This window comes from Leucopleurus acutus (assembly GCF_964270905.1).
Source record: "Leucopleurus acutus genome assembly, chromosome: 13".
Taxonomy (NCBI): Eukaryota; Metazoa; Chordata; class Mammalia; order Artiodactyla; family Delphinidae; genus Leucopleurus; species Leucopleurus acutus.
In genome coordinates this window covers 75,229,152-75,242,247 of record NC_139155.1, presented here as the reverse complement: position 1 = coordinate 75,242,247, position 13,096 = coordinate 75,229,152, and the positions used below count along the sequence as shown (strand labels likewise).

General features: G+C 48.2%; 1 protein-coding gene across 1 annotated transcript in view; it reads right to left on the bottom strand.

Moving 5' to 3' along the window:
* OAS2 (2'-5'-oligoadenylate synthetase 2) overlaps positions 1-13,096 on the bottom strand; it is a 31,515-nt gene that overhangs the window by 7,459 nt on the left and 10,960 nt on the right. The window contains 7 exon segments of the mRNA XM_082853752.1: positions 320-571; positions 2,781-2,922; positions 3,418-3,544; positions 3,547-3,652; positions 5,039-5,217; positions 7,177-7,447; positions 9,439-9,642. Coding sequence (XP_082709878.1) covers positions 320-571; positions 2,781-2,922; positions 3,418-3,544; positions 3,547-3,652; positions 5,039-5,217; positions 7,177-7,447; positions 9,439-9,642 — 1,281 coding nt within the window.

The window sequence follows — 13,096 nt, the reverse complement described above, 5'->3', positions numbered from 1 at the left end:
CCCAGAGAAGAAGGGACGGGGAGAGGGAGGCAGAGATTGGAGTGATGCACCACAAGCCAAGCACCGGCAAGCGTTGCCAGCAGCTCACGGAGGTTAACACAGAATCAGAAGTCTACTGTGATTAGAACTCGGCACTTTCACTGCCGTGGGCCGGGCTCAGTCCCTGGTCGGGGAACTAGGATGCCGCAAGCCGCACAATGTGCACCCCCCAAAAGTCTATTGCGAATGGCGTAAGCAGTGCATCAGCAGCCTCCACTGAAAACCAGGGTCCTAGTTGCCCATCTCCCCTGCTTCCCTCCCTCACCCTTTGTCCTCACACTTCCAGTGTGAGGAGCATTGCAGAGTTACAAGAACGGCTTAGTCCCCGCCAATAACAAAGAGAAAGGCCATTGCTCACCTTGACAATCTTCTGACACTTTGTAGTTGAATGTCGAAAGCAATTTTCCTTAAGAAACTTACAGATGATGTCAACAGCTTTCTTGATCTGATCTAGGAAAGTCCTGTTGGGCTGGAGAAGGTCCTTGATGAACTTGTCTAGAAGACGGCCTGGGTTTATGTAGAGCAGCGCAGGCTGTGGAAGGAGCCTGCTGTGAGACGCCCCCTGCCAGCCGCCTGTCCCCCACCCCCGCTTCCTCCCCTGTCTGCTCTGCTCCCCCATCTCTCCCTCCTGCTCTCAACTCTCCTGCTGGTACCTTTGTCATCCTGAGTTCTTGCATTGACATATCCCAAGAGCATACCTGAGAGTTTCGGGTGGTACCTAAGGTCCCCCAGAAACAGAACCTCTCCTAGTTGCTCCTTTTACCCTCTAGAAGGGATCTGGATCCTTCTCCCAACAGGTCTCTGAAGACCTGGCTCCAAATTACTGTCTAGTTTCCACTTTCTGTTCTGGGACCGTCCACAAATGGCCGGCACCTCTTGGCTTCTCCTACTGCTCTGTTCCTTCCTTATTTTCCCATTTATTACAGGTATTTTTGACTTCTGATGATCACATTATTCCTTTTTCAAGGTTCTATCAGCCTCTGTTAAACACCCTGTGCCCTGGTGGATTGGTTTCCCTGAATGGCCGTAACAAATCACATTTCTAGACGTCTGCAGTCGAAGTGTAGGCAGGGCCGTGCTCCCGCCAAGGCTCTAGGGGAAATCCTTCCTGTGTCTTCCAGCTTCTGGCAGTCCACGGCCTTCCCTGGCTTGTGGCTGCATCACTCTGACCCCTGCCTCTCTTGTCATGTGGCTTTTTCCCTTCTGTGTCTGTGTCCCTGTGTGTGTCCTTATAAGGGCGCCAGTCATTGGATTCAGGGTCCACACTGATCCAGGATGACCTCTTAACTGGTAATACCTGCAAAGACCCTACTTCCAAAGAAGGTCACATTCTGAGGATCCGGGTGGACATGAATTTTGCGGGACACTATTCAACCCTCCACACCAGGGGATGCTGTTCCGTCTAAGTGTGTTGAAGAGAAGGGCCGTCCTGGAGTCAGAGGGGCTGTGTGTTCAGTCTGAAGGGACAGTTACCTGTTCTCTAATCCAATGGGACCGTGGAGGGTGGGACCTGCTCACTCTCTTGTACCTGTGGTCACTTTTGGAAGGAAACCATATTCTGATGTCTAAATGGGGTCTGACATCTGCATAAAAGTGAAGTTCTCTCCTCTTCAGTAGAAAACATCAGATGGGATGCGCTCCATGGACCACAGGTCATGACACTTCACCTGAGCATCTTTTCTTCCCTGTTCTGCATGCTCTGGTCAGGCCTCAGTCTGCAGAGGCAGCCTACTTCTTGCTAGTGGGAGGGAGAATAGTGATATCCACCCCCACCGCCCAAAGTCCACGTCCTGCTCTACGACTATGTTACCCTGTATGGAAAATGGGACTTTGCAGATATAATCAAATTTGTGTTGATAGATGTGCTTCTCCTTTGGGGGATGGGAGGGGAAAACCCAATGCATCTGGCCCTTCATTAGTTCTCCCATTTGCAGCCTCACTTCTCGCTCTCGCCCCCAACGCCTGCTTCAGTAGAGCTCAGAGGTTGTCCCAGCATCCGCAAGGGTGACTGCCACCCACGTCTCTTGGGCTCTGCTCCATTTCATCTGTCACCACCTTCTCACCTGCTTTCTCTCTTGCAGAAACTAATTGAAATCTCTCATCTGCAGGTGCCCGCCTTTTCTCTTTGTTCAATTTTGCACATTACTATCATTTTAATGGAAGGGGAGGTCCCTAATGGTGTGTTATAGACTGAATTGTGTCCCCCTAAAAGATATGTTGAAGTCCCAACCTCTAGGCCCTATGAATGTGACCTTATATGGAAATAGGGTCTTTGCAAACAGGTAATCAAGTTAAGACGAGGTCATTACTGTGGTCCCTAATCCAGTACGGCTGGTGTCCTTATAAGAAGAGGAGAGAGACACAGAGACAGACATGCCTGGAGGGAGGACATTGTGAAGACACACAAGAGAAGGCCATGTGACAACAGAGGCAGAGATTGGAGTGTTGCTGCCACAAGCCACGGACTGCGAACGGCCACCAGAAGCTGGAAGACGTGAGGAAGGACTTTTCCCTAGAGCCTTCAGAGGGAGCATGGCCCTGTCCACATCTTGATCTTGGATTCCTAGCCCCCCAAACTGTGAAAGAGTAAATTTCTGTTGCTTTAAGCCACCAGTGCATGGTGCTTTGTCATGGCACCTCTGGGAAACCAGCTCACGGTGATCTTGGATAAGACTGCAGTCTGAGTATCGGGAGGGCCCTGCCTGCAGCAGGACACGAGCTATATTGGAAAGCCCTCTCGCCAGAACATTCCAGGACAGTCGAGGTGACTCGTTCAGCCTGAGAGAAGATAACCAGGTTTGAGCTTCTTGTTTTAGCAGCTGCCAGCAGGTGTTATCGTTGCTCACATTACTGGTTGGGTCAGTTGGATCCAAGATTACTAGCCTATGAATTTGATTAAAAAAAATCAGTTGGGAGGAGAAATCATCTTGGGGGAAAGAGGCCTGGACTGGGCATCTGGAAACCTAGATTTTTACCTCCTGCAGTTCCTCCCAATTGCTGAAGTGCTCTGTCTAAGATGTCTAGCCTCTCTGGTCCTGGTGTTCTCTGTGTCTAGTGTTCTCCGCTTTACAGGCATGTTCCATTCATAACCTAATAAAACGGTCTCCGCTTTCTGCTGACCCCTCCTCTCTTTGCCCCTTCCTTCTATGAGGGGAAGTGTTTGCATTGGGACAAAATGTGACAATGGTTTAGAATGTGAAAACCATTGAAGCGTCCTTCTTTCAGACAGACCTCTCTTTGCCTCCCTACCCACTGCTGCTGGCATTCTTTTGGTGCATGCTTGGCTGGGAAAGACAGGGATGCACCCTCATTCTAAGGGGGTACAGCCTGGCATGTACATAAAGAGGTAAGGAGAGAGGGCCGTGGGAAGCTTGGTACCTCGGGGATCGGAGGTGGCCCAGCAGGATGTTGCAGACGGTCTTATCCTCAAAGTTGTAGTTGACTGTCCAGTAGACACATAGCTGCTCCTGCTTCCTGATAAGCTCCAGAACAGTCCTGATGCCTCAGTTATGTCAAAGTCTTCTGCTCCACACCCCTGTTCCCAGGCATAGACCGTAAGCAGCTCCAGCGCATACAGGGGCAGCAGGGATGAATCCTTCAGCTTTTCCTGGCACTGTGGAAGGAGAAAAGCGCAGCAGATAATTTGGAATCCAGTTCCGCCCATGCCAGGGGTCTGAAATCAAGAAACTAGAAGTCGAGGCTTCCCTGGTGGTGCAGTGGTTGAGAGTCCGCCTGCCGATGCAGGGGACGCGGGTTCGTACCCCGGTCCGGGAAGATCCCACATGCCGTGGAGCGGCTGGGCCCGTGAGCCATGGCCGCTGAGCCTGCGCGTCCGGAGCCTGTGCTCCGCAACGGGAGAGGCCACAGCAGTGAGAGGCCCGCGTACTGCAAAAAAAAAAAAAAAATAGAAACTAGAAGTCTATAGGAAGTCAATGTCCCCTGTCAATGACTGAAATGATATCATGGCTAAAATGCGATGGACTGACAACAAGTGTTGATAAGAATGTGGAGCACCTGAAATTGTCATACACTGCGGACAGGGGTGTGATTTGGTACCACCATTTGGGAAAACTATTTGGGTGTATTTACTAAAGTTATATATATATATATGTATATATTCCACAAATTTATTCATATATGCATGTGTATATGTATACACATATACATATATATTCATATATGTATATATACACAGATAAGGTATATATAATGTATATATGTAATGTGTGTATATATATATAAGGTATATGTGTGTGTGTATATATGTATATATCTATACACACACACACACATACACACATATATATAAAGCATACCTTATAGCACAGCAGTCTCACTCCTGCATATTTACCCAAGAGGAATGACTGCTTAAATTCACAAAAAGACATGTAGGGGAATATCCACTGTAACCTAATTCATAACAGCCCCAATTTGGGAATGACCCACATGTCCCTCAGCAGTAGAATGCATCCATGTACAGTGTATTAATGCAATGGAATAGTACAAAACAATGAAGAACCACTACTCCCTGCAACAACACAGACAAATCTCTCAGGCATAATATTGAGCAGAAGATGGCAAACACGAAGTACATGCAGTATGATTCCATTGACATCAAGTTTAAAAACAAGCAAAACTAATTTGTGGTACCAGATGCTAGTATAGTGGTTTGTTTGGGGGAAGCATGGACTGGGAGTGGGCATCCTGCTGGAGTGCAGGAAATGTGCCCTATTTTGATCTGGGTGTTGCCTGAAAGGCTATAAAAACACATTGAGCTGTATTCTTTTTTTTTTTCTTTGCCCACACGGCATGTGGGATCTTCGTTCTCCCACCAGGTTTGGAACCAGCACCCCCTGCACTGCGAGGACAGCATCTTAACCATGGGACCACCAGGAAATCCCTGAGCTGTATTCTTAACATTGTTGTACTTTACCGAACGTGAGTTATCTCAGTTAAAGGGAAACGGATAATAGCAATAGACATGCAATTTGAAGTTTACCTTTTGACACCAGTACTTTACCAAGAGGATCAAATCCTTCAGCTTGCTGGGATGGTTGCTAAAAAACTTCTCCTGGAGTTCAGTGAAGCAGATCGAGAACTCACCGGGGCTGGCTTTCACCATATCCAAGGATCTTTTGAGCTCTCGATAGGTGCAGAGGCTGGGCTTCTCACTTAAGCCTGGTGTGAAACAGAAACAGAACTTTTGGTTTTCATGGAACCTGGCCTGGGTGAGCCCACAAAGAAGGCTGGATGTGGTTTGGTAGCACACGTTCATTGCTTCATCTGTAAGAGGACTGGTGCATTTGCATAAAAGGTGAGGGGTGGCTTGTCCTGCTAGATAATAAAATGTAGTTAGGCTAATATTTAGTACAGAAAGTAATTTAAAAATTTCTCAGTAGTTTACTTTTCTCAGAAAGCGACCATTATTGTTTCCGTCTAGGAAAGGTTATCTGTTTGGAATGTGTAGCTCTGCCGCTATCTGGTGGCAGCTTCTCGGTACTACATGTGAGGAAGAGCTGATTTCTCGTTCTCACGTCATTCTTTGCGAGATGGAATGCAGCCAGCAGAGGGCGCTCTGGCCTAATCTCCAGCCACCGTGCTCAGAACCAGAGGACAGAACATAGGATTTCCTAGGAATTCTGAGTCACACTCTGTCTCTTCACCTTGACTCCAGCCTTCCTTTGAGTCAGGCACGTATACTCAACCCTTATCATCCTAAAGGTCCTGCAAGTTAGCTGTTTCTAGTCTTGATCTTACAGTTGGCAGAAGTGGGTTAGTAGTAAGACCAGGATGAGAATTCAAGGCTGCCTACCTTGCAAACTGGTGCATTTTTCTCTGCACTAGGTCACCTTTCTGTGAATGTAAGTCGTCAGGGTGTGTGTGTGTGTGTGTGTGTGTGTGTGTGTCCACCTTGAAGGCACTGGGCCTGGGGCTTAAAAGACCTGGGCTTTTATTCTAGTTCTGTCAGTAACTGGCTGTGTGGCCCTGGACACATTCATTTCGTTCTGCTTCCTCACTTGTTTTTTTGTTTGTTTGTTTGTTTTTTGCGGTACGTGGGCCTCTCACTGTTGTGACCTCTCCCGTTGCGGAGCACAGGCTCCGGATGTGCAGGCTCAGCGGCCATAGCTCACGGGCCCAGCCGCTCCGCGGCATGTGGCATCTTCCCGGACCGGGGCACGAACCCGCGTCCCCTGTCATCGGCAGGCGGACTCTCAACCACTGCGCCACCAGGGAAGCCCCTCACTTGTTTAATGAGGGGTTGAATTCCAGCTCTGGTATTTAAGTTTGTGATAATATATGTACCTATGCTTGAGACTAAGCTGTAACTATGCTTAGTCTCACCCATTCAATCAACCATCCATCCATCTATCCAGTCAACCATCCATCCATCCATCCAAACAGTTGCCCATGGAAGATCTTTGCCTTGATGTTGACCTGATTAGAGGCACATTCCAAATACCTGCTCCAGCTGAACTTTTCCCAGATGTTTGCCCCATCCTCTATCTCTAACCAGCATTTATTCTAGTCTAAATCCTCCAGTGTAGTCCACAGAAGAGCAGTAATATCATGGCACTGGTTAGAAATATAGAATCCTGGACCCCAGTTTCCTGAATCAGAACCTGCATTTTAACAAGTTTCTCAGGTGCTTTGTGTGCGTGTCACAGTTTGAGATGCTCTACTCCAGAGTCTAGAACATTTCCTCCAAAGTCAACTAGGAGATAAGGGAGAAATTCTACAGAAGAGAGTAAGCTCAGGGTAGGAGGAATCTCCTCTTTTGAAAGTCAACGGTCTCTCGGGACTTTCCTGGTGGTCCAGTGGTTAAGACTCTGCACTTCCACTGCGGGGGGTGCAGGTTCCATCCCTGGTAGGGGAACTAAGATCCTGCATGCCACACAGTGAGAAAAGAAAGAAAGGAAAGAAAGAAAGAAAGGAAGGAAGAGAGAGAGAGAAAGAGAGAGAGGGAAAGAGAGGAAGGAGGGAAAGTCTACGGTCCCTCATTTTGGAAAGCACCAGGGGTATTTATTCAGATGCCAGGCTATCTACCACCCCTTTTTCTGGCTTTGCTCTCTTGACAAGCCCCTCCAGACCTGAATCTCCACAACCCCCCCCCCCACACACACACACAGGGGGGCTCACCCAGAGCGTTGAAGGCGGGCAGCATTTCGAAAGTGATGCTCTGCTGTTCTGTGCACAGCTGGATGGTGAGCTTGCCACTGATGCTCTGGATCTCCATCTCGGCTGCCAGCTTCATCGTGAGCTCACAGCGTTTCAACTGTGCCCAGATGTTGCTGAGGAGGTCGTGTTGGCTTTTTTTCTGATCCTGGAATTTTTCAAGGCCACCGATGAAGATGACGAGGGTACCATCGGAGTTGCCCCTCAAGACCGTTCTCCGGCCATAGGAGCCACTCTGCCAGCAACAGAGAAGTGGATGTGAGACTCTGAACCCTTTGGGGTCACAGGGCACCCCGACAGGCAGAAATATCTCTCACCTCAAGCAAAAGCCCCAGATGTCAACATAGTCTAAAAGCGGAGGGGCAGATGTTCATTTGTCCACCCAAAGAACTGAATCAGGATACCCATAGCAGCACTTTTAAAAAAAATAAATTTATTTATTGTATTATTTATTTATTATTTTTGGCTGTGTTGGGTCTTTGTTGCTGCGCGTGGGGGCTTTCTCTAGTTGCGGCGAACGGGGGCTACTCTTCGTTGTGGTGCACCAGCTTCTCATTGCGGTAGCTTCTCTCATTGTGCAGCACATGCTCTAGGCATGTGGGCTTCAGTAGCTGTGGCACGTGGGCTCAGTAGTTGTGGCTCACGGGCTCTAGAGCGCAGGCTCAGTCGTTGTGGCACACGGGCTTAGGTGCTCCACGGCATGTGGGAGCTTCCCGGGCCAGGGCTCGAACCCGTGTCCCCTGCATTGGCAGGCGGATTCTCAACCACTGTGCCACCAGGGAAGCCCCATAGCAGCACTTTTCCTACGAGCCCCAAACTGGAGGCAACTCGAACGGCCATCAGCAGTAGAATGGACAAATGTGGTGTATTCATACAGGGAACACATGACAGCAATGAAATGATAAACAACAACTGCACACAACAACATAAATTTCGTCAACAGATGGGTCAAAAAACCCCACACACTAAAGCCACACAGTGCATGATTTCTTTTATACAGGGTGACCAACCTGTCTGGTTTACCCTGGACATGCTCAGTTTTAGCACCAAGAGGCCCATGTCCCAGAAAACCCTTCAGTCCCGGGCAAACTGGGATGGTTGGTCACTCTATACAAAGTTTGAAAATAGGCAAAACTAATCTATGCTATGCTGTCAGAAGTCAGGAGAGTGGTTGCCTGGGGCTGGGGGTAGCGACTGGATGGGGGGTTCAGGGGCTCTTGGGTCGGGGGTGGGAATATTTTATTTCTTGATCTGGGTGTAGGTTACACATGTATGTTGTTTGTGGCAATCCATCAGGCTGTACACTTAGATCAGTGCACTTTTTGTATGTATGATTAATATTTTAATTAGAAAAAAAGTTAACAATATTGAGGGGTAGGATGGTATAGTGGTTAAGGGTGCATGCTCCCAAACAGATTACCTGGGCTTAAAATCCCAGGTCAGATGCCAACTATTAAATAACTTCTCCACGCTTCAGTTTCCTCATCTGGGCCAAGGTAGGAGACACCAAGTGTCCAGGTATCTTTACTGCTAGGGCTAGTGGGTGTGTGTGAGGGCAGAGGCCAGAAAGCACTGTGACTACAGAGAAGTGGGATTTCGGTGCCGGAGAGCATGGGGTTTGTGGTGGGCATCCATAAGCCCCTCCCCACCCTAGGGTCCTGGCCCCGTCCCAGCACCCTTTCTTCCCCAAAGGTCCAGAATCTTCAGGCTCAACCCTGGGGTTTGTGCCCATAGCACCAAATATTTCTAACTGATGACAGCTCCCCACCCCTTGCTGTTGAGAAGACACAGAGCATCCTTGGGTAGTTTTACTGAAGTCTTGTAGACTCAGTTTACTCCTCTGTAAAATGGGGAGAATAAAAACAATAAAAGTAACCACAGCTAATTTACTGCACTAACTTTGTACCAAGCCCTGTGCAAGAACATTATGGGCTTAAGCCTCATAACGCTTTGCAATGAGTATTATTTCTCTCCCATTTTACAAATTCAGATACCGAGGCACAGAGAGGTTAAACAACCTGCCCTGCGTCACATAGTAGTAAGGGGTAGAACCGGCTCCCCAACCTGTACTCTTAAACTCTACACCATATTCCACCATCTCACTTGAGTGTGGGGCTAGACAAGATGGTCTCTTGTGTGCCCAGGGCCCGGCACACGGTAGATGCTCAGCACCAAGTCGCTCTGCCTTCTGGGTCCCAGAAGCCCTGACCCCAGCCTTCTACTCACTTTGGCCACGCCGGTCACCAGGGGGAACTGCTCAGCTTCCTGCAGGATTGCACAGATGGTGTCCACGGTCTGGTCGATCTGTTTCTGACAGTCTTCAAAGGGCCTCAGGTTGTCCTGGGTAAACTCACCCAGTTTCTGGGCAGGCCGTTCGTAGAGATGGGACTCCCAGTTTCCCATTGCTCTGGCTGGCTGCTGAGATGACAGCTAATGGCAGAGCTGGAGGCAGAAGAGAATGAGGAACTCCTATGCCCGGAGACTGAAACCGAAACTCATGTCTGGGGAAAAGGAAACTCACAGAACCTTCCCAAGCCGGCTGCCTCAATCCAGGGTTTTGCCCTCCCCCAAGCTGTGATGATCAGCCTTTCAGCTGCTCTCAAGGAATACTGACGGTTAAAAATGCAGCCTCCAGGGCTTCCCTGGTGGCGCAGTGGTTGAGAGTCCGCCTGCCGATGCAGGGAACGCGGGTTCGTGCCCCGGTCCGGGAAGATCCCACATGCCGCGGAGCGGCTGGGCCCATGAGCCATGGCCGCTGAGCCTGCACGTCCGGAGCCCGTGCTCCGCAACGGGAGAGGCCACGACAGTGAGAGGCCCGCGTACTGCAAAAAAAAAAAAAAAAAAAAAAAATGCAGCCTCTGGAGCTGGACTATGAGGGCTTGATACATGCGACATCTGTGTCCTTGAGCACATTGCCAGTCCTTTTTGTGCCTTGATTTCCCCCTCTATAAAATGGGGATAATAATGGTACCTGTCTCACAGGCTTAATGCAAGGATTAAAGACTTGCAAAGTGCTTAGAACAGGACCTGGCACATGGCTAGAGCTGTAAAGTGTTTGTTAAGCAAATAACTTCATAGGGGGCCAACGGTCATCTTTTTTCTTTTTTTTTTTTCCTTTCTTTGTTTGTTTTTCTTTTTTTTTAATTGAAGTATAGCTGATTTACAATATTGTGTTAGCTTCAGGTATACAGCAAAGTGATTCAGTTATATCTATATATAGTTTTTTTAGATTATTTTCTCAGAGGTCATCTTTTGAGACTCTTTCCCCTTCTCCCTGTTCCCAATGGCCTGGGAACTCAGAGTTAATGAGAACAGCGAGGAGAAAGAGACCCAGAGAGGGCGCTGACTTGTTCAGGGACACACAGCAAGGCAAGGGCTCAGCCACTCGGGTTTTAGTTCTGCCACCGAGCAAACACAGGTCCCAAGAGGTCTGTGTCTGTGTGCCCAGTTCCTCAGCACACACATGGACACCTGCCAGGTTTCATCGGGCACTTACCCCACCCAGCAAGGAAGGAAAACAGGCCCAGGAGCACACAGGCCAGAGGAGAGACAGATGTGCAACTCTTGTGTCCAGGACCATGAAAATGAAACTCCCAGGCAGCTCCCACTGGCTTCCTCTGTAACACAGAAGGCAAACATCTCCAAGGTGGGACAGAAGCAGACCCCCTTCTCTGTTGTGATGATTAATTTTGTATCAACTTGGCTAGGACCATGGTACTCAGATATTTGGTCAAACAGTCTTCTAGATCTTTTTTTGAAGGTATTTTTGAGATGAGATCAACATTTAAATCAGTAAACTTCAAGGAAAGCAGATTACTCTCTATAATGAGGGTGGGCCTCATCCAATCAGGTGAAGACATGAATAGAAAAAAGCCTGGGGACTTCCTTGGTGGCACAGTGGTTAAGAATCCGCCTGCCAATACAGGGGACACGGGTTCGAGCCCTGGTCCGAGAAGATCCCACATGCTGCGGAGCAACTAAGCCCATGCGCCACACTACTGAGCCTGCGCTCTAGAGCCTGCGTGCTGCAACTACTGAGCCTGCATGCTGCAACTACTGAGCCTGGGCACCTAGAGCCTGTGTTCCGCAACAAGAGAAGCCACCAATGAGAACCCCGTGCACCACAACGAAGAATAGCCCCTGCTCGCTGCAACTAGAGAAAGACTGCGAGCAGCAACAAGGACCCAATGCAGCCAAACATATCAATTAAAAAAAAAAGAGAAAAGAAAAAGGCCTGATCTCCCCCAAGGAAGAGGGAACTCTACCAGCAGATGCTTCCCTGGGTTTCCAGCCGGCCAGCCTACCCTGCAGAAATTGGACTTGCTGGCCCCTGCAATGGCACAAGCCGATTCCTTAAAACAAATCTTTCTCTAAATCTAGATCTATAAAACCTATAGTTCTGTTAACCTCAAAAGTAAAACAGCCAGTTATTTTACCAGTAAAATGGCTTTATTCGGGAACAGCAGAGAATTTCAATTTGGGACAAGCAGGCTATAGCAAAAGCCATAGGCAAGTCCAACAAACAAAGAAGAGGAACATTATTTTATAGAGAAAAAGGAGGAAGTTGGGAGGGGTTGTTTTGAATGAGAGTCCATTGGAGAAAAGCAAGAATTCAGGCTGATGACAGGTGATTGGCTTAGTTGCTGGGGTAGTCGGTTTCCTCCAAGAGATGCAATGTACATCTTTCCTGTCCAGGCCTGTCATCGACAGTTTTTTCCTGTTGATGCTTCCTGTTGGGGTCTGTTGATTGACTGTCTTTCCTATGACTGAATTACGGTGGTACTTGAGGTGTGTGAGAGCGCCCCCTTCTGGTCTCCTGACTCCACTTAAAATGAGGTTTCCCTTTATGTGTTCATTTTCACTGTTCAGTTTCTCTGGAGAAAGTTGCTTATCACACCTGCGCATTAAGGGCCCTTCCCTGCCTTTATCTGACTTCTACTGTAACACCTAGAGGTAGGCTGGGTGGGCAGAGGTCATAAGCCTTCTTTTCTAGATAAGAACATAGAGGCTCAGAGAGTTGAAAAAATTTGCCCAAGGTCACACAGCTTGTAAGTTGTCTGACTAGGTTCTAACTACTCGTTTTCCAAAGTCTATGCTTTATTTTTATTTTTAAAATATTTTATTTTGAAATCTTTTGAAACACAAAGAACTCTCTCATATCTTTCATCCTGAAAATCACCACATTTGCTCCTCATTCTCTATGTATCAGTATCATTATTACTGAGCCATTTGAGTGCATGTTGCAGATAACTGGGCAGAAGCCAAGAGATTTCCTGTATACCACCCCCCACCACCGCCTTCTCCCCCTCCCCCAGCCACACAGCCTTGCCCACTACCAATATCCCCCAGCAGAGTGGGAGAGTGGGACACTTGTTACAAGTGATGAACCTTCATGGACACATCAGAATCACCCAGTCCCCTTTACTCTTAAATACTTCCATATGTATCCCCTAAGAATATGGGTATCTTGTTACATAAACACAGAATGACAACCCCATTCAGAATTGTACCTTTGATACAATGCTATCATCTCTTATAGCATATACAATGGATATATTCTTATATTCAATTTTTACCAGTTATTCCAATGTTGTTCTTTATAGCAACCCCCCCTCCCCCAAATCTAGGATCATGTTACATTTAGATGTCATGTGTCAGAGATGGGTCTCCTGGGAAGCCACTGGGAAAGGGATGGTGACTTTTTATTGGGGGAATCTCTCAGTGTTCTAACGGTCCATCCTTGAAGTAGTTTGATGGGGCAGATTGAGCGTCCCTCGTTTGTGGCCCATTTAGTTTGGCCCCAGGGACACCATATTTTATGACCAGCTCCTTAATTCTCTGTGGGTCAGGCCATCCTGACTGCCCCTCCACCCTACCACTCACG